Source organism: Python bivittatus, unplaced genomic scaffold, assembly GCF_059951505.1.
Source record: "Python bivittatus isolate LINGU-HERP-01145 unplaced genomic scaffold, Pbiv_v1 ctg000340_np1212, whole genome shotgun sequence".
NCBI lineage: Eukaryota > Metazoa > Chordata > Lepidosauria > Squamata > Pythonidae > Python > Python bivittatus.
Genome location: NW_028277056.1, coordinates 16,956,145 through 16,977,655, shown reverse-complemented (window position 1 = coordinate 16,977,655; position 21,511 = coordinate 16,956,145). Strand labels below are relative to the sequence as shown.

The 21,511-nt window shown below is 38.3% G+C and overlaps 1 protein-coding gene across 8 annotated transcripts in view; it reads right to left on the bottom strand.

The window, feature by feature from the left end:
• Positions 1-21,511, bottom strand: part of GRIA4 (glutamate ionotropic receptor AMPA type subunit 4) — a 237,461-nt gene that overhangs the window by 15,806 nt on the left and 200,144 nt on the right. For 3 of the 8 annotated variants that reach the window (XM_088140859.1, XM_088140853.1, XM_088140854.1), the window contains one exon: positions 514-628. The exons of the other annotated variants lie outside the window; for them this stretch is intronic. In XM_088140859.1, coding sequence (XP_087996985.1) covers positions 514-628 — 115 coding nt within the window. The remainder of the gene's footprint in view (positions 1-513; positions 629-21,511) is intronic. 8 annotated transcript variants of the gene reach the window in all.

Below are 21,511 nucleotides of genomic sequence, written 5' to 3'. Positions count from 1 at the left end.
AAATTACACTAGGAGCAAGAGAGATACCTGATGAAAGATACATAATGAACATACCAGAGGGATTTATTCTCTTTAAGGAATTAGGGGTGAGAGATCAAGCCAAAAGCCCTCTCTGTTAAAACTAGTTATTTATGGCCTAACCATGCCGCACGATAATCTAGCAGCACTTCTCTACTTTTGGTAGAGCTTCAGGAAACTTACTTTGGAGCTGGTTATTATTACTGAATGATACACTTTTTAAAAAAGTGAATTTCTTGAGCGATTGCCAAAATGACAAGAGGAACACCAATTTGGACTTCATGACTAATCAGCTGGGCCTGTGAAAAAGAAATCTGATCAGGATGCAAATATTTTTGCTTTGACAGTAATTGCATACATCTGGATGTTGGTTTGCAATGTATTAGCAGTGCCACAGGACACCGTTGTGATCTGGCTAGCCGGAAGGAAGAACCCCAGCAGACGCACCCATTACTCAACATTCTGTTTACCCGCTTTGGTGACATTGAAGCTAACCTTGGAGTCACCTCCCCCGCTGCCACACTCTCCTTTGTCGTACCACCATTTGTTTTTCAATTTGTCCAAGAGGCCTTGTTCATTCAGTTTTAAAACTGCGAGGTTAACAGCATTTCTTGAAACGATAAAACATATTTTGTAAGAAACTGCATAGCGGTTAAGATGTTAGAAGTAATGAGGATTTAAAAAGCTTTTATCTATGCACTAAATAAACCTCTCACTTGCATATTGCAAGATCCCTGTGAGAAAGAGAAAGCCAATTTGGGGTGGGGAACTATGCTTTTTGAGCATGAAAAAAACAACAACATCTTGATGGTTTAACACTCTAATGAAGTTATGTGATCACATGTTTCCAGTATGGTGATGAGGTACAGGCCAACTATCCAATTTGAGATAGATAGATAGATAGATAGATAGATAGATAGATAGATAGATAGATAGATAGATAGATAGATAGATATAGATTCTCTTTATAAGAAAGAGGGTAAAATGATCCTTGTTGATGCAATATGGGCTTCTTTTTAATTTCTTAAGACCTTATTGTTACCAGCAACATAAGTGTGTTAAATTCCATTGAATTGGATTGTCTGCTCTTGTACTAGCAGTGAAATCTGGGTTTAAATACATACAATTATATGGCAGACATACACATCCTACTCACTGCTACAATTACATATGACACAAATATCCAGAGAGTTTGATGCCATAGATTCCAGTGGGAAAAATTTAAGCACCCACATTGATCAATATGACTTAAAATAGGTTTAATTTTGTATGAATTAATGAAAAGAGAGTTAAGCTACTTATTATGTATTCCATGTACATTCCATATACATGGAATATTTGTCCCCAGTCTAGTGTTTTCCATTGTGTTGGGACAACTCCCAGAATTCTCAGCCAGCATGGCTCTTTTCAACCCAATTTCATCTGCAAGGGCACGTTGACAAACCAGAGCAAGATACTAAGACAGGCTGCAGCTAGCCAGGACTACTGAGAGTCTGATAAATCTAGCCCAGTGTTTCTAACTTTGGTGCCTCTCAATGTGTTAAGCTACACTGCCAAGGAATTCTGAGAGATAGAATTCAATTCATTTGGGGATGTCAGCGTGGAGAAAGATGAACTAAATAAAATACAAATCAGCAGCAATGATTTGGAGTAGATACTACCAAAGCAATAGTCTATAGAAGTCCTAGGGAGAAGTGGGTATCTAAAACTGTATTTCCCAAAAGAAGAGCTGGGCACCTGATTCAAAGTTGCATGGTCTTGGAAGTCTGAGAAAATAATGAAAACATATAATGTAATGAATTGTCCACCCCTTGAACTCAACAGGCCTGTTTGCAGAGTACAGTATTAATGATAATTGTGTTATTTATGGAGACAGCCTCAGAGCAATTCTCAGTTTCATACAATGGGTCTGATTAAGGTGTGCGATCCAAAGAGAAAGGAGAGAGGAAGACTGAACTGAAATTGTTCCTTTTGTTCCTTTCATTCGGGAAGCTATTGTTTCTAAATGAGGGATATTATGTATTTCCAATTAAGTTTTTGGATGACAGTACTTTTTAGTTCCAGCAACTTTTACTCCATCTTTCCAGCATTCTCATTGAAGTGCTATTCTATGGTGGAAGATTCAAATTTCAATCTTTTTCTTTCCATTATGCTGAAAATAAAATCAACATCCTATTCTATATGTCATAATTTTCTTCCTTTAAAAATCAAGTCTAATTTGGTATTCAAAATCCAGTCAACACATTGATAGATCGGTGGTCACAGATAACAATGAAAATTCTGCAAAACAGAACTTTTCAAATTTATATAGTAGTTTCCTTTTGTTAGGGATCTGCATTTTGCCTCCATTAATCTAAAACAGTGTTTCTCAACCTCAACAATATTAAGATATGTGGAGTTCAACCCCCAGAATTCCCCAGCACCATGCTATCTGGGGAATTCTGGGAGTTGAAGCCCATACATCTTAAAGTTGCCAAGGCTGAGAAATACTGCTGCTTTGAATATAGTGCAGTAGAATGTTGAATAAGGTTGGAAATCCAGATATCAATGCCATGAAATTCACTGGGTGACCTCTTCCTAGTCTCCTACCTTAGGAGGAGTAATGTAAAGATAAAATGGGAGATAGCCATGTTATGCTGCATTGAATATGTAGGATGAAAAGTAGGAAATGAATGCATAATATTAAGGCTGAGTTCATTCAACATGCTAAACCTGGGTTGACATAACCCAGTTGCAATGTTCACAAGATATACAATGATCAGAATAAACTATATCGAATTTCACATGTTGGGGCTGAATCACAAAAGACACAGCCCTATTTTGACACACATTGTGCAACCCAGCCAAGGAGAAGCAGCAACAGGTATACCAATAGAAATTAATGCTTCTAGAATGTCCAGTGGATACATGTTTTCACATTTTTCTTGGTAACTGGGGTCTAATGACATACTAGATTCTTAAATGAACATATACTAATTAATAATTTTTGTTAGCATTCATTAAATTACATCCTCAAAAGTACAGAGACCCTGGAATAAGGAACTGAAGTGCCCAAAATCATTTTGCATCTATGTGTAGCATTTCTATAGGTTTAAAATTGCTATTCATTCAATTTTAAATCTATAGAAATGCTCCATATAGATGCAACATGTTTTTGAATCTATGTTATTATTTTGAATTATTGGACATTTGTGTATTTTTTTCTAAAGAAATCTGATAGGGTCGGTTAATTGTTGGAGTTGTGTTCATAAAACAATGTTGGTTCATATGACATAGAAGTTATTTCACATATTCTGTTCTGGAACACTGATTAGTTTGGTTAGATATTCATGCTCTTTTTTAATGGTATACTGATCATTTGGAATTAAAAGGAGGGTAACAAACATGGTTACTGCATGCTTTTACAATTGCAAAAAAAATGACTATTGATTATTCTTAAGTCTTATGGGTATTAGTCTGAAATATATCCTACATTAACTTCATTTATAATGAAGCAGTCTCTTGATTGGGCACTCCTACTGAAAGGGCCTTTCCACCAAATTTAATATTCTGCTTAGGTATTGAACAAGGTCACTGATTTAAAAATCAGCATATAGATTACTGGATGTAAACCACTTACAAGTTACTGTGTGCACAGATCTCATGTATGTACCCATTAATTCTGTTAGTCCAGGTAGTATAATTGGTAAGAGGATGTAGATGTGTCCTCCTTACCCCTTCTGAGAAGTATTTCATGCTGTCACATTAGGGTCTATGACTGTTAGAGTTGTGGATGGAGAAATTATTTTCTGGATGCTGGATAAAAGGGGCTAGATCTAGCAAAGGTGAATCAAAAGTTGTTGATTTTACTGGGGAATCAGTGGGTGGAGTCCTCAATGAAATCAATGAATATCCCCTGAATATTTAGTGATGTAATTTATCAACTGACAGATTGGAAACTTTTGTTTGACACAGATGATTTCCCTTTGAATAAAACACACATACAAAAAGAGCAAAAGCCATATTCAACTTGGGCAAACTTCATCTTTAACAATTGGAAGAAAAAAAGTTTTCATTTTTTAAGAAAGAATTTGAAACTAGCTTATGGGACGAGTAGTTATTTAAAAATACTCACAAATGCTATTTATGAGAGGGTTATTTAGTAGGTGATTAGCCATATCCATAGACAATTTCACAGCAAATAAGGGAAACAATGAAAGTAAAAGGGAATGGAAAAATAATGAGAATTTTAAGCATTTCTGTTCTGAAATTAAGCTTAAACCGGTTACCAGTCTAACCACGATGCATTCCTTATTACGTATAGCAGGCCATGTAAAAAACACATTAATTTCACACTGCTTTTTAATAGTTGTGAAGATGCAATTGAATATATCAAAAAAAGTTGCTGTCCACTTTATTTTTCTTGGACAATATTTAACATGGTATATGGAAAGGTTCTAAAAAAGTTTATAGAAAAACATCATATATGTGCTATTTTCTTCAGGGTTCTCCAAGAATTTTTCCAGAATGGTACAGACCTGCTCAATTGTATTTTATGATCTAGAATAGTGTTTCTCATCCTTAACACCTTTAAGACATGTGGACTTCAACTCTTAGAATTCCTCAGCCAGCATGCTGGCTGGGGAATTCTGGGAATTTTATCCCACTCATCTTAAAGTTATTGAGGTTGAGAAACACTGATTTAGAATCCTGCTTCATTCATCCTCCTTGCACAGAACTCTGTCAGAGAAGACTGTCCTGTTCACTTTAATTTAAATGTTGGGAAAACTCCATGCAGATTTTCTCACTGAACATTAGAAGATAGTAGTAAAATAAATGTGGTATCTTCATTATGTATGGAAGTCTTATTGCATTGCACTAGCAATAAACTATCAAGCTCTGTTTGACTGGGACTTTAGTAAGTAATCTGGAATTTCCTTTTCTGTCAGCAAGGAACAATTGGATTCCAGGCCACAGATACCAAGTCATTTTAGCACTGCATTTTCACAATCATGCTTTAACCAGATTTCTAAATATAAAATTAGAAATATCGTTCAGTTACTATATAGAGATGTAGAGCCACCCTAGTCTTACAGAACTTTGTCATAGAAGATGGAAGAATTCACGTCAGTTATATAAATCACACAGACAAAAGATAAGGTCCCTCCACCTCTCCCTATTCGAAACCAAATGCTAACTAGATTGTTACTTGAATCACATTTTCTCAAGGGCAAGACAATAGGTTCTCTGAACCAAACAGTTCTCCTGGGCCAGGACAGATGAAAGTGGAGCCCTTTGTCCTGCATCTTCAGTGACTGGGAAAGGCTTCCTCCAGGGCCAGTAGAACACTGTCTGCCATCCTGTCACATGATCGCCATTTGAGTACTGTGATAAGTACTGACAGGGAAACTGGCCTGAGAAGAAAAATGTTGGACTAGGCAGATAAGCAATATACATACACAGAAACTTTCTCAAGGCAGAAGAAGTGAAGGATGGCAGAAGTGTTGATAGGAAAGAGAGTTGGCTTAGCTTGAAGATGGCTGATGAACCATGATGAATTCAGCAGCTTTGTACTGTGGAATCATGTTCCAGAAGATCAGAGAAGACAACCCCCCACAAGTTTGAGAGATGACCAGCCAAGGATAATAATGCTCTTACTTAACTCTAAGAGGAGAGATGATTGTAGAAACAATGATATTATACACATAATGATTCAGACTCTGTCAAAAGCAGAAGCCTTAGCCTACAGGTATAGAAATAGTTAATTTAGAAACACTGGAGACAGTAGGGTGTAAATCATGCATTGTTTTACTGCATTCTAACCTTGTTATAGCAAAAGCTGTATAAAGAGATAAATATGAGGGGGAAATCTAAAGATCTGATTGTTTATCTAAACTGTATGGAAGCTGCATAATTACACTTTCATGCTTGGAAATGTAGCAAGAAACTTCCATTTAGAAATCTCTGTTATGAAAAAATGGGGAAAATTCACAAGAAGGTATGTGTGCTAACTCCTCTGATCATTTCCCAAGAACCCAAAGCCTTATGACAGCCATTTATTGATTTTCTACATTTCTCTAACTCATCTTCCAGCACAGCTAGAGTTGGTGGGCTCTTCCAGACTACTCACCTTGTGTTGGCAATGCTCTAGGTCAGCATTAGTGTTGCCACTGCTATGTTCCCCCCTGCCCCCCACCCAATTCAATCATGTCTGATTCTTGGAGACTGCCTGGACAAGTCCCTGCAGTTTTCTTGGCAAGGTTTTTCAGAAGTGGTTTGCCATTGTCTCCTTTCTAGGGCTGAGAAAAAGTGACTGGCCCAAGGTCACCTAGCTGGCTTTGTGCCTAGGCAGGACTAGAACTCATGCTCTCCCAGTTTCTAGCATGATGCCTTAACCACTACACCAAACTGGATCTCTGCTGTGTTGGTAGCCTGGTCCAAAATCGTATCTCCACAATACTTTAGATCTAGTACTGTTCCAAGATACCATATTACTTATTGCTATCCTAGAAAGTCTATATATGAGATCCAAAACTGAGGGATTACAGTGGAAATATATACCAAATTAGATAAAACATCACAGTGGTGCCTAATATGGTGGCATTATTGAATATTCCCCCAAGCATCCACATTTTGCAATTTCTGCTGACATACTGCAATGGATAAATAATATACTTGAAACAACACAATAGAATAAAAAGCTTTTGAAGCACTTCTCTCTTCACATTTTCACCCCTTACGACTGAAAAATAAACTGCAATTTCTGCAGGTATAGTAATTTCTATAGATAGGATCACATTTCATACATTCTGCCAAGAGGAAACGAGATTTGTGCCATGGCATGAACACAGAAGTTGCACCTACCTATATTTCTCTAATGCATGTAAAGTGTTGTTTGCTTTTTATATTTTGAATATACAGAAAGTCCTTGTTTAGCAACTGCCTTGTACAATAATTGTTCACAGTTATGACAGTGATGAAAAAGTAATTTTGTGTACCCACATTTATGACCTTTGCAGATCTGTAAAGCAAAGGAAAGCTGAAGTAAGATCATAAGCATAGTTGCGGCATCACTTAGTGACCACATTGCTTAACAACTTAGTTGCCGGTCCCAATTGTGGTCATTAAATGGGACTGCCTGTAAATTTAAATTATATTTTATATCAGCAATTATAAAAAATGTAATATGTTTAACTACTCTAATTCTGTCTAACAGATGCCTAACAAATATGTACACCACGGAATCTACTGATTTCATGGGTTTGTGTATGTATGTACATAATTAACATACACAGTACTTATACTAAGAGCTGCTCAGTATCAAATAAACAATGACCTTTATTATGTCACTGACCAGCATCATATACAATGTTGTGAAAGGGTTACAGAGCTTAGGTTAAGATACATAAACATTTTCTAGATAAGTTGGTAGAAATAAAACTGATCAAACTAAAATAGACTAAAATACAACTAGAATATTAAAAAATATAAATACTTAAAGATAATTCACTATATTATAACATTACTTTATACATAAAATGCTTAAGTAATAAATTACTAAACTACTAAGCAAATAAAGTGCTTTGTCAATGCACTAAGTTACGTAGTACTAAAATACTGCTTTGATAAGCTACTGAAATATTAAAATACTTAAGAGGCAGCCTTGATAATCCATGGATCTATCACTTTATTATAGTTACAAATTAGTGCCAATATTTAAAATCCATGCTACCCCTATAATCCAATTGTTCTTATCTCACCGAAAGTTGAGCTTTTTCTTATAGCATCAGAGTACTCAACACACTGCTAGACATAATTTTGCTTTTTGTCATGTGAATTTAAGGCTCTTATTCTGCAAGTAGACATATTGCATAAGTATTGGGATTGACTGGGATTTTTTTGTATCAGAGACATCTGAGTTCTATGAATCTCCCTATACAGGTGACAAACCAGAAGAACATAAGCCAGGGTTTTTAATACACCATTGCTACATGGGCACAGTCTTTCATTACGTGGAGTATTGTTACCTACACCTTCAAGTATTGCTGAGGAGAGCAGAGTAAAGTGGGCTAGACTGAAACTCTTCTAATAGTATTTTGAAACAGCAAGTTGTTTAAGGTAATAGGATGCTTGGAGATTATGCAAGCAACATTCATCTACCACACTTGCAGAGATTCTGCCCTGGTCTTCTGTACATTCCTATCTGTAAATCTCTGTTTCAGCATCTCTCTTGTCTAGTTGCGTCCCCTTCCCAAAAGCACCTGGGGAGAAAGCCCACACTGCAGTAATTTCTGCTCTGTTTCCACATAGATGAAAAGAGTCCATTAATGAAAGTGGGGCAAAGCCTTGTGGGAGGCAGTTCAGCTTTAACCAAAAATTATGTATCTTCAGTCATGCCCTAGGCTTAACCGTATGGAATGTGGAGTTTGGTACATATCACATAATGTGGAGGACTCCTCAGTAACCTGGACTGAGTTGTCTTAGGTAGTGATGTCTTATTTCCTAGTTCAACCTCCACTCTGTAAAGAAGTTGGGTTAAGGATCTGGACACAAAGATTTTATGGTAACTGCAATGTATTATACATTTATGTAAAAGATAAAATAGCCACAAGTTGGCTGGTGTGGGTCTTCCGGGCTGTGCGGCCGTGTTCTGGAAGTTTTGTTTCCTAACGTTTCGCCAGCATCTGTGACCGGCATCTTCAGAGAGCAGGAGCACAGACAGGAGCAGTTCTCTCTGTGCCCAGAGTGATGTGACCCTTTTGTGGGTATTTATAGATATCTGAGGGGGGGTAAAGGGGGGATTGGGGGTGTGTGGGGGGTTGGGTTACTGAGTGGTTGCTTGTTTTGGTGTCAGAATCTGTGTGTATCTTCCTGGGGATAACCCAACCCCCCCCACACACCCCCAATCCCCCCCTTTACCCCCTCAGATCTCTATAAATACCCACAAAAGGGTCACATCACCCTGGGCACAGAGAGAACTGCTCCTGTCTGTGCTCCTGCACTCTGAAGATGCCGGTCACAGGTGCTGGCGAAACGTTAGGAAACAGAACTTCCAGAACACGGCCGCACAGCCCGGAAGACCCACACCAGCCATTGTATGCCGGCCGTGAAAGCCTTCGACAATACATAGCCACAAGTTCTTTGTTTCTTCTAGGTAACCCCTAAAAAGTGAGCTTTCTGATTCTCACCCGTATGAAAAATAATTTCAAGAGGGTTAAAACAGACTGCCTGCTCAGATGTCTACCATTATGAATATAATTTAGCTTATTAGGTTTTTCAGAAAACATCTTTGGAGGGGTGAGGTTTTATTTTGTTTTTTGCTTGTTTTGCAGTGTACATAACTGTAGCTGGTGCTTCTTGCAATGATGGATAAAGTTCAGAGAGCCCTCTTCAATGCTGCTGTTGTCTGTGATGGAATCACTACATTATCTGCATACAGTAACATTGCTCTAAACCTGCTTGCAGTATTTGCTTGGTGAAAGGCTATTTTTGCCAGATAATCTGACTCTAGAATTTATCTAGAAATGGAATAACAGCAGGGCAAGACACAGCATTCTTTAATTCCTGTTAAATGGAGGAGTTCTTCACTCAGAGAACTGTCCTGCTATATTGTTGTTGTTTAGTCGTTAAGTCGTGTCCGACTCTTCGTGACCCCATGAACCATATTGCGCCAGGCCTTCCTGTCCTTCACTGCCTCCCTGAGTTTGCTCAGTTTCATGCTCATTGCTTCAGTGATGCTATCTAACCATCTCATCCTCTGCCGTCCTCTTCTCCTTTTGCCTTCAATCTTTCCCAGCATCAGGGTCTTCTCCAAAGAGATCTCTCTTCGCATTAGGTGACCAAAGTATCTGAGCTTGAGCTTCATTATCGATCCTTCCAATGAGCAATCAGGGTTGATTTCCTTTAAGATTGACTGGTTTGACCTCCTAGCAGTCCAGGGGACTCTCAAGAGTCTTCTCCAGCACCACAGTTCAAAGGCATCAATTCTTCGGCGCTCGGCCTTTTTTATGGTCCAGCTCTCACAGCCATACATTACTACTGGAAAAACCATAGCTTTGACTATGCGGATCTTTGTCGGCAAGGTGACGTCTCTGCTTTTTAATATGCTATCTAGGCTTGCCATAGCTTTCCTCCCAAGGAGCAAGCGTCTTTTAATTTCATGGCTGCAGTCTCCGTCTGCGGTGATCTTGGAGCCCAAATAAATGAAGTCTGTTACTGCTTCCATTTCTACCCCTTCTATTTGCCAGGAATTGATGGGTCCAGATGCCATGATCTTAGTTTTTTTAATGTTGAGTTTCAAGCCAGCTTTTGCACTCTCCTCTTTCACCCTCATCAAGAGGCTCTTTAGTTCTTCTTCACTTTCTGCCATTAGGGTGGTATCGTCCGCATATCTGAGGTTGTTGATGATTCTCCCTGCAATCTTGATTCCGGCTTGTGATTCTTCCAGCCTGGCATTTCTCATGATGTACTCTGCATATAGGTTAAATAAGCAGGGTGACAGTATACAGCCTTGTCGTACACCTTTCCCTATTTTGAACCAATTGGTTGTTCCATGACCGGTTCTAACTGTTGCTTCTTGGCCCGCATACAGATTTCTCAGGAGACAGGTAAGGTGGTCTGGTACTCCCATCTCTTTAAGAATTTGCCACAGTTTGTTGTGATCCACACAATCAAAGGCTTTTGCATAGTCAATGAAGCAGAAGTAGATATTTTTCTGGAACTCTCGTGCTTTCTCCATGATCCAGCGAATGTTGGCGATTTGATCTCTAGTTCCTCTGCCTCTTCGAAACCCAGCTTGTACATCCGGTAGTTCTCGGTTCATGTATTGCTGAAGCCTAGCTTGTAGGATTTTGAGCATAACCTTGCTAGCATGTGAAATGAGTGCAACTGTGCGATAGTTTGAGCATTCTTTGGCGTTGCCCTTCTTTGGAATTGGAACATAAACTGACCTTTTCCAATCCCGTGGCCACTGTTGCGTTTTCCAAACTTGCTGGCATATTGAGTGCAGCACTTTAACACCATCATCTTTTAGTATTTTAAATAACTCAGCTGGAATACTGTCATCTCCACTAGCTTTGTTGTTAGCAATGCTTCCTAAGGCCCACTTGACTTCACTCTCTAGGATGTCTGGCTCAAGGTCAGTGACCACACCAGCATGGACATCAGGGACATTAAGATCTTTCTTGTATAGTTCTTCTGTGTATTCTTGCCACCACTTCTTAATCTCTTCTGCTTCTGTTAGGTCCCTGCCTTTTTTGTCCTTTATCATGCCCATCTTTGCACTAAACGTTCCTTTCATATCTCCAATTTTCTTGTAGAGATCTCTAGTCTTCCCCATTCTATTGTTTTCCTCAATTTCTTTGCATTGTTCATTTAAGAAGGCCTTCTTATCTCTCCTTGCTATTCTCTGGAAATCTGCATTCAGTTGCTTATATCTTTCCCTTTCACCCTTGCTTTTCGCATTCCTTCTTTCCACAGCTATTTGTAAAGCCTCATCAGACAGCCATTTTGCTTTCTTGCATTTCTTTTTCTTTGGGATGGTTTTAGTTGCTGCCTCCTGTACAATGTTACGGACCTCCGTCCATAGTTCTTCAGGCACTCTGTCTACCAAATCTAATCCTCTAAATCTATTCATCACCTTCACTGTGTACTCACAAGGAATATGATCTAAGTCATACCTGAGTGGTCTAGTGGTTTTCCCTACATTCTTCAATTTAAGCCTAAATTTTGCAGTAAGAAGCTCATGATCTGAGCCACAGTCAGCTCCTGGTCTTGTTTTTGCTGTCTGTATAGAGCTTCTCCATCTTTGGCTGCAAAGTATATAATCAATCTGGTTTCGGTATTGACCATCTGGTGATGTCCATGTGTAGAGTCGTCTCTTGTGTTGTTGGAAAAGAGTGTTTGCTATGACTAGCTTGTTCTCTTGACAGAACTCTATTAGCCTTTGCCCTGCTTCATTTTGTGCTCCAAGGCCAAACTTGCCTGTTATTCCGATTACTCCTTGACTTCCTACTTTAGCATTCCAATCCCCTATGATGAAAAGGACATCTTTTTTTGGTGCTAGTTCTAGAAGGTGTTGTAGGTCTTCATAGAAGCGGTCAACTTCAGCTTCTTCAGCATCAGTGGTTGGGGCATAGACTTGGATGACTGTGATATTGAATGGTTTGCCTTGGATACGCACTGAAATCATTCTGTCGTTTTTGAGGTTGTACCCCATTACTGCCTTTCCCACTCTCTTATTGACTATGAGTGCAACTCCATTTCTTCTAAGGGTTTCTTGCCCACAGTAGTAGATATAATGGTCACCCGAATTAAATTCACCCATTCCCGTCCATTTCAGTTCACTGATTCCCAAGATGTCGATGTTCAATCTTGTCATCTCATGTCTGACCACATCCAGCTTGCCTTGGTTCATAGATCTTACATTCCAGGTATCTATACAATATTGTTCTTTACAGCATCGGACTTTCTTTTCGCTTCCAGATACATCCACAGCTGAACGTCCTTTCGGCTTTGGCCCAGCCACTTCACTCTTTCTGGAGCTACTTGGAATTGCCCTCCGCTCTTCCCCAGTAGCATATTGGACACCTTCCGACCTGAGGGGCTCATCTTCCGGCGTCATATCTTTTAGCCTTTTAACATTGTCCATGGGGTTTTCTTGGCAAGGATACTGGAGTGGGTTGCCATTTCCTTCTCCAGTGGACCACATTTTGTCAGAACTCTCTGTCATGACCTGTCCGTCTTGGGTGGCCCTGCACGGTATAGCTCATGGCTTCACTGAGTTACGCAAGCCCCTTCGCCACGACAAGGCAGTGATCCATGAAGGGATATTACTATATTACTGCTATATTACATCTTACAATTAGTGTTGTCTTACATCTTGTAGATAAGAATAAGCCATCATCATTTTTTGAACTCTTCTAGAGGTATTATCAAATGCCTGCTTAAAATCAGTGAATGCAGCACACAAGGCAAGCCTTGGTTTTGCTATATACTTGGTATGGAGTTTTAATAAAATGAAGCTTGGTTCTCCATTTAATAACTCAACATAAATCCTATTGTACTTCTGCCTTCTGTGAAGCCTACCTTTTCAGATGTGGAAATATTTCCTGTCTATATTCAGTTTGTAAATTTCCAGTATGGGTGTCTTATACTGTAGTTTACTTTATAGTTTACTGATACTATTTAATAAGTTGGCCAAAAGATCTTTCCTGTACTTCTTGAAGGTTGACACTGTGTGGCCAGACCCCCATCTTTAGAGTTTCTGATCTATTGTCAGCCCTTTAGATAGGCCAGATCAGGAAACAAACATTGCAAGGATTACAGGAATGCTACTTTATTGTTGAAGGGTATAATAACAGAATCTTCAAAGCCTGCCAGTTTTCTTCCTCTTCCACTTATGCCAATAGAATCAAGACAGAGTTTCTTTCTGATACCTTCATCTTTCTCAGTAAACTTTTATCTTCCCTTAATGGTTCCTGCATACTTTCATCAAAGTTATCTCCACATCCCTCTACATCTGTATCAGTAAATAATGAGACCAAAATTGGGTCTCACTGATCCAGATTATTTTTAATTTAATCTGGAGGAATCAAATATACTCCTAATGCATTTCCAAATTTCAACTGATTAATCTCTTTGGCAATTTGAAGCTGCACTGCAGCCAGTGCAGAAGTCTAAAATCTTTTTACAAGGCAACAGCTGTATTGGCCTTGTTGCATACAACTCACAGAAAAATTCTTGGCACATACCAAGCTCTGATAAGTAGAAATGTCATTGGATTTAGCTGTTATCATCAGCTGATTCCACTCTGCCATTATAGTATCTCTAGTCAGCTGTTTATAAAAATTATTGCATTGTAAAACTACCTGGATTGGTACTTTTATGGGGTTCTGTTTATAGGATAATTGATTACCAAATCTCTCTTGGCATTACCACATTCATGGCCACACCATGATTTTAAGCAGAAGGCCCTTATTTCTTAATTGACTGCTCTAACATCTAGCAATCTTTGAGTCACTATACCAAACAAGCTATTTGCTCTGGACTGGTTATCTATAATAAATGATCTAATACACCTAATTTACTCTGAGTTAAATCTCCCTCTCATAAAAATGTTAATTTTCCCTGTCCACCTCAAACATGGGGCTCTAACTTCCATTTTCATTTCAGGTTGTGCTTCATTTAACTCCAAGAGCAATGATAGGTGGTCACTATCAAAATGGAAATTGTCCTTAAATCTACAGTATGTAGGAACTGGAAGAACATACAGAAAAGAACTATATACTCTAAAGTGCTCATGTTCATGTCTGCCCAATATAAATATTCCCCTGGATAACCCTTTTGCGGCCCCACTTAGGAGCAATAGATCCAAACTATTAAATGCCTTAGTATTCAGGCCTGCATAATTAATTTTTGAATCTTTAAAACAACACATCAAAGCAAATACTTTTTTTTAGATTAGAGAGGCACTTATGGAATATTGTATAGAGCACCTCATCATTTTGATCTATTCTGGCATTAAAATCACCTTCAACAATTCTTTGTGCCCCTGAATTACTCATCCATAATTCCTCTACCTAATTTGTTAAATGGAATCAAATTAAGCTAAATTGTAGCTTGGTGCTAAGGGGAGAAACATGCACATTGGCAACAGCATACTTCAATAATTACATTTAATTAGTACTCTGGAGCAAACCTCTCAGGAGAGGGGGCAATTTAATACATGAGGCAGGAGACCTAGTGGAAACAAAAGAGATCTCCAATGCTTAAACTTCCTCTAGGACATCCCTATCATAGTTGCTGGCAAGGAGATTGAATGATATTCTTCTAATTTAATTTTCTCCATATCCAGGCCTCCTATACAATCATAAAATAAACCTTGGTTAAGTAATTCATGAAGCTGGGGTCCAAGACTTTGATTTCTATCCTGCAATATGCCAGAAGACTCCTGAGAACACTGTGGACAGCCAAGAAAACAAACCGATGGATCACTGAACACATCAACCCAGAGTTCTCACTCAAGGCACAAATGACCAGGCTCAAATTATCCTACTTCGGACACATTATGCGAACACCTAGCTCTCTGGAAAAGGCTCTAATGCTGGGAAAGGTGGAAGGAAAGAAGAAGAGGACAACCAGAAGGGGGATGGATTCAGTTGCAGTGGTGATGAGTGCACCCTTGGGAATCCAGAAAGAACAGGTTAGGGATAGATCATCATGGAGAAAATCTAACTATACAGTCACTAGGAGTCAAAAACTACTTGATGGCACATAATCAATATTCCAGGTGACCTTTAGGATCAGGCAAGTTGAGACTAGAACTTACTGATCTGATAATATTGCTTCTACTACTTCTTTGGTGACCAGTGAATTTACAGGGGTTTGTTCCACCACAGGTAGTCCATTATAACTTATAATTGACAGCTTAGGAAGCTCTTTCTTGTAGCCTAAAATATTTTCAGCAGGTTCTTCATTGTGCACCACAGTTGAAATGTTATTGCATCTTACATATTTACTCTCTGATCTCAACATATCCGATGGAGCCTCCAACATCTCATTATTACTACTCTAGCAATTCATTTTTGTATCCTGGGTTTACCTCTTACCTGACCAAATTAAATAATAGTTTTTCCCCATGGCATCTTTTATCACATCACTCTGCATCTCATTTTTTTTTTGTGCTTCTTTCCTTTCATATTATTGGACTAATCAGTTCTGTTAGTCTGAGGACACTGGTAGACATTAGTTGATTGCATTGATAATTCCAAAAGCAACACAAAAGATTCCTCCTCTGGGTAATTCTGAGTTGCCCTAACTCTCTGTGTTATACTTTGTATCACAGCAGGATGGCTCATATAGGCATCTCCATTGGATTGTTATATGGTATCCTCTTTTTTAATTTCCTGTTGTCCTAGGTTTATCTATATAATGATTGGATGTTTTATTAATAAACATTTATTGTATATTAGTTATTGACTGATGCAGTCTCTTTAAGTGCTTTAGTTGCAAAAATAGCTGATATCATTGTGTTTTTTAAAACTTAATGTACGGAATATTAATATAAACATAAACATTTAGTGGACAATAAAAGCCAATATAATGTGGGTAAATCGAACTCAGCAGAGTAAAGATGGTGTGAATGGTATCAAGTTCTATGCCCAGATTGGTGGGAGAACCTATAATGGAGTCAATGGATGTGAAAGAGAGGGAAGCGAAAACCTGGACTTAACTAATTGTGGAACAAACCCACAGGTTTCTAATAGCCATAGCTGCAACTAAGAATGTTATGACCTTAGACGTTTCAGTCCATTGATCTTGAAGCAGCTAATCTATAATTGCCGATTGTGATAGGTGGGAAAGTTTGCTAATAAGTGGTTCAGTGAAATCAAGGTGCCAGATGTATTATAAGGGGTAATTAACAACATGCGTGCCACCCATTCAATCTTGTTGTCTGAGCACATGCAAAGGTGAACTTGATAAGGAATATTGTCATATCTACCTGTGGTAACCACTGAGGGCAAGGCATCAAACCCTGCCAGTGAGAATGTCCTTCTATGTGGGGCATGAAGGTTATGATAAAAATATATAATTATGAGAAAAGGAGCACCTGCAAGCTCATGGTAATAAAGATGTGAATTTTTTGATCTAACTTTTTGAACATTAAGGTCCAAGGCTCTGCTTAAGCTTTGTCAAAGCCCATAGAGTGTATGCTTGGGGGCATAGCCCACAAGACAAATCCAAGTACATTTGCATTTTCAAGGGGTAGTATTTATCCAAAAGTGTAAGCTGGGCGAAATACTTGTCCCATATTATTAAAATCTCAAGTGGGCATCAAAAAAGACATAGCTAAGTTCCAATCAAGAGAGTACATTCACATTGATTGAGAGGCACAAACAGTGGTCTTCAAAAAGCTGGATTGAATTAGTTCCATGGTAGAAGTGTCCTTGTACACATGGAATTGCACATCATATAGTAGAAAACTGAAGGTATTTGCTGTGAATAATTTGATTGCTGCAGGCTCATAGTTATTAACTTTGATTTGCAGATCTGATAATCTCATTGGAGGCTTTTTGTGCTCTTGATGAAAGCTCATTTATTTGGTGACTCTAGGAGATAGATAGTTTGTAATAAATACCTAAACATTTAAAGTCCTTGACTTGATCAATAGGTATATCATTGATCTGTCAATTATAGGAATGGTTAAAAAGATTTTTAGTGAACACCAGTACCTTTGCTTTAGCATAATTAATTTCTAGGTTTTCCCTAGAACAAAAGGATGCCTCTGCTCCTAAACATCTGCAAAGACCAACTTGGGATATGGATAAAACAGCAGCATCAGCTGCATAGAGCAGAATAGAAATGGGCCAATGGGTGAGAGCTGAGGGATGAAATTTGGGCTTGGCAAGGGGCAGAACAATGTTATTAATATAAAAACTGAACAGTAGGGGAGCTGGAATACATCCCTGGTTGATTCCTTTGGAGATGGAAATGGGGAGTTAATTGCCCCTTGGTTTTACAATGCATAAAAGCCTGAGAAGGTTATGATCAATGAAAGCAGCAGCTAACTTCCACCACAATGTCTCCCAGAGAACTGAATCAAAAACTGCTCTCAAATCAATAAAGATGATGTAAAGACAGGCTCTTGGGAAACTTGAATATTTCTTAGCCAGATGGTGAAGATTGTAAAGTGATTAACAGTTGAACAACCTGCTCTGAAACCTGCCTGTTCTGTGGCCATGATGTTCTGCAGGATCATTCAATTGGCAAGTTTTATTACAAAGGTGTTTTGCATGGAGCTTGCTAATTATACCTACTGGTCTAATTGGGTAATAATTGTGGAGTCCTTGGTGCTCTCTTGGCTTGGTTGTTTGTTTGCAGATGTTTCATTACCCGACTGGGTATCATTATCAATGTGAGCATAGGCAGGGTTTGCTCCCTGTTTATATAATGTGGGTTATTTCTATGTGTCGATTGATGGCTGATTTGTCTAGGATGCTCACAGTTTCCCAGCTGAAACTATGGTTGAGTCTGGCTATGTGTTGTGAGATTAAGGAGCTTTCATTGTGTCTTCTGACTTTAGTGGGTTTGAACCAACTAAAGCCCTCCAAAACATCTTAAGTAAAGCAAAAGGCCCAGTAGCCCAAGAAGAAAAAACACGTTACTACAAAATACAATGTATTTTGTATTTTGTATACAATGTATTTTATATAAAAATAACAGAAATTATCTATGAAAAATACAATATTAGGACTTTAACAGCCACTATGTAGGACAGGCAGAAGGCTAGCAGAGCGCATCCATGAGCACCAGCTAGTAGTCAAAAGACATAATGAAAACTCTTTAATCTTATAACACATGGACAGGCTCAACCATAGTTTCAATCCTAGACAAATCTTAGTTGTTTCAGAGCTTTCTGGATCCCATGTATCTGGAGTTTGTTTGAGTTCTTTTTCTGTTTTCCTCATATAGGCACATGAAGGAGGAACCAAATGTAGAATTACTTTTCAAAACCATTTAAATACTAAGGGACAAATACTCAAAATCTTTAGTCAACACAAGACCTGATTCACATACAATACTAAACCATAATTTTTGTTTCTTCATGGTTTTCCATGATGTGCAACTACATCCATTGTGGTTTAATGTTATTTATTTATATTTATTTTATTAATCAAAGTTATACGCCAAATTTATTCAATTTATATGGCTGCCCATTCAAATACATACTCTGGCAGCTTACAATAATTGAAAACTCTATAGAAGAACAAAAGAACAATATGAAGAAACCATGCAACATGATCAGCAGCTAAGGTATAAAGAACTAAGAACTACCATCAACATAACTACTGTACAGACTCCACCATATCCTGTTTTTTTTAGGTAATAAACTGTTTTTTTTAATTATAAACTCCGCATCTCAAACTGTTTCTGAGGACTATATTTGGGGCAAAGGAACATTAAAAAATGCAATATGTGGTAAACATTTGTCTATTATAAGAGCTTTTCACAAAGCCTATTTCTAATTCTAGCTACAAAGAAAACTTTACAAAGTAAGAATAAACATGGGACATTGGTTACTGGATGAGCCGTAGGTGCCTGTGAAATTCTGCTTTGCAGTGCTCACTTTTTGGAAGAATTTATTTACTTTGGAAGAGGAGAATCAGTGTAGGATGGTCATTAAGGTGCTGGGCACAGACAGAGAAGATATAGGTTCAAGTCCTCAGTCAGCTGAAGAGGTTGCTTTGGTCCATCTGCTCTGTGTCAGCCCAATCTACCTTACAGCATCACTGTCTGAGGAAAAGCCTAAGGGAAACCTGTATGTATGCTGCCTTGAGCTCACAGAAAATGTAGCTTATAAAGACAACAAACATAAAAATAAATAAATATTCAATCAATATTCAACCAAGGAAGGCATGCTACTCAAATCACACATGTACTTTATATCCTTCTTTCTTCTCGCTGGAAAGGAATTATGCCACGTCTACTGTTAATGTAAGTGGGGCACAAGTCCTTAAGCACAAAGATGCTTTACTAACCATTTTTTTGAGGGACAATTCCTCTTGAGGATATCTTCATTGCATTCCCAGCCCACTGCTGAGGCAGCTTACAGCAATCCTTAGTTTGGAAGTTTTCCTTCTTCACGTGACACGAAACTTCCCAGGTGAACAATCTAGGAGTCACAGGTCAGGGACTGCTATCTGCTCGGTTCCAGTTGGTCTGGCAAGTCTGCTGAGGAAAAATGCCCTCCCTGTCTGGTACCTGGACAGTGCACCTCATGGCCATTTTGGCACTGCTTGAAAGACATCAGACCCCTGGTCTTTTCTCTTTACACTTAAAGATTGAACTTCTATTATTTTTCTCATTAGTTTGATTCTCAGTATTTGTTTATGACTACTTGGGTGTTATCTATCATTTAGCAACCATTTTCAAGATGATAAACATTGCTTCTGACGTATCTTAAATCTTATATTTTTTTAAAAAAATAAAGAATATGGAATGTCATGTTTAGAGGATGAGAGGATCATTTTATATGTAATATATATTTTATCAACAAATCTTTCTTTCAGCCTCCCAAATGGGGCTTGTTTCTCCATTTATGCTTAACAAAAGAGAATGGAATGTGGGTATGTGTGCGTGAGGTTGAAGTTTTATAATGGAGGTTCAGAGGAAGTGAGGTGAAGTCTAATTTAGATTTTATCAAAGGAGTCACTCCAACAAGTCTCAGAAGCACTTCAGCTTCTCTATCTTGCATCTTGCACTTTCTTTACTTTCATCCATTAGAGTGAAATAGAAACTCAGGAAGGCCCAAAGTTCTTGATTTAGTCAAATACATCTGTGGAGTCCTTGGGGTTCTCTGAACTTGGTTCTTTTCTTGCAAACGTTTCATTACCCGGCTAGGTAACATCTTCAGTGCTAGAGTGGAATGGGGTTTGCTCTCTGTTTATATACTGTGGCATGCAGATCCATTTCCACATCTGGAAATCCTATATTGTAACAGCTTTCCTCCCATCAACCCTGGCAGGGCATGCCACAGTATATAAACAGAGAGCAAACCCCATTCCATTCTAGCACTGAAGATGTTATCTAGCCAGATAATGAAACTTTGCAAGAAAAGAACCAAGCTCAGAGAACCTCAAGGACTCCACAGTTCAACCCTGAGCTACACATATTCCTTCTATTGGTATCAAATACATCTATTTACAATTACAACTGTTCAATTCTACACTCAGCATCAATTTTGGTGAGCAATCTTTTCACCAGTCACTGATATTGTATGCATATCACACTAAGCCATGGTTATATGACTGTGTTTTATTTAAAAACAGAACTGTTGCATTCACACAATGAATTAAGCCACTAACTGTTTTGGAATCACAGCAGCTAGGTTCACATAGTATACAAAGCCAAAACCAGTATCTTCATACAGAGCCAGAGGAACTCCAGCCTGAAATCCTGGGAAGATACTATTAAGCTGACCCAACCATCATGGACTACACAAGCCCAAGGTCTGACTCTATGGTCCAGTTCACACATTAGACCAAGCTATAATTTGAGTAATTTGGGGCTTTGCATTATCTCATCTTTTCTCTGGGAATTTCTGTGTTTGGACTTGTCTCCTAATTTTATCTATATAACAAGACAAGTTCCTGCATTCCTATGTTCCTTTGTTCTCAGAACAAGTCTTTGGAAGTATTTAACTCCTTCAACAAATGAATGAATGAATTGGTTTGACTTTAGATTTAAAAAACTCTCAGGGCAAAAGGCAATATTTTACCATTATATCATGACTATTCAAGGGAACATAATGTCAGAGTAATCTCTTTTGATGAACTTCCATCTTGAGGGATCCACAGAATGAGAAAAGAATTACTAGTGCCATCATTTTGAAAATGTCAATTAAAAAGATGGAGAGCCACAGGTTTAATTTCAGTGAGAGAATATTCAAAGCATTTAATGTTTTCCCTACTGTATGTATTTAATCTGATATTCTTTGTCAGTTTATTTCTCCCTC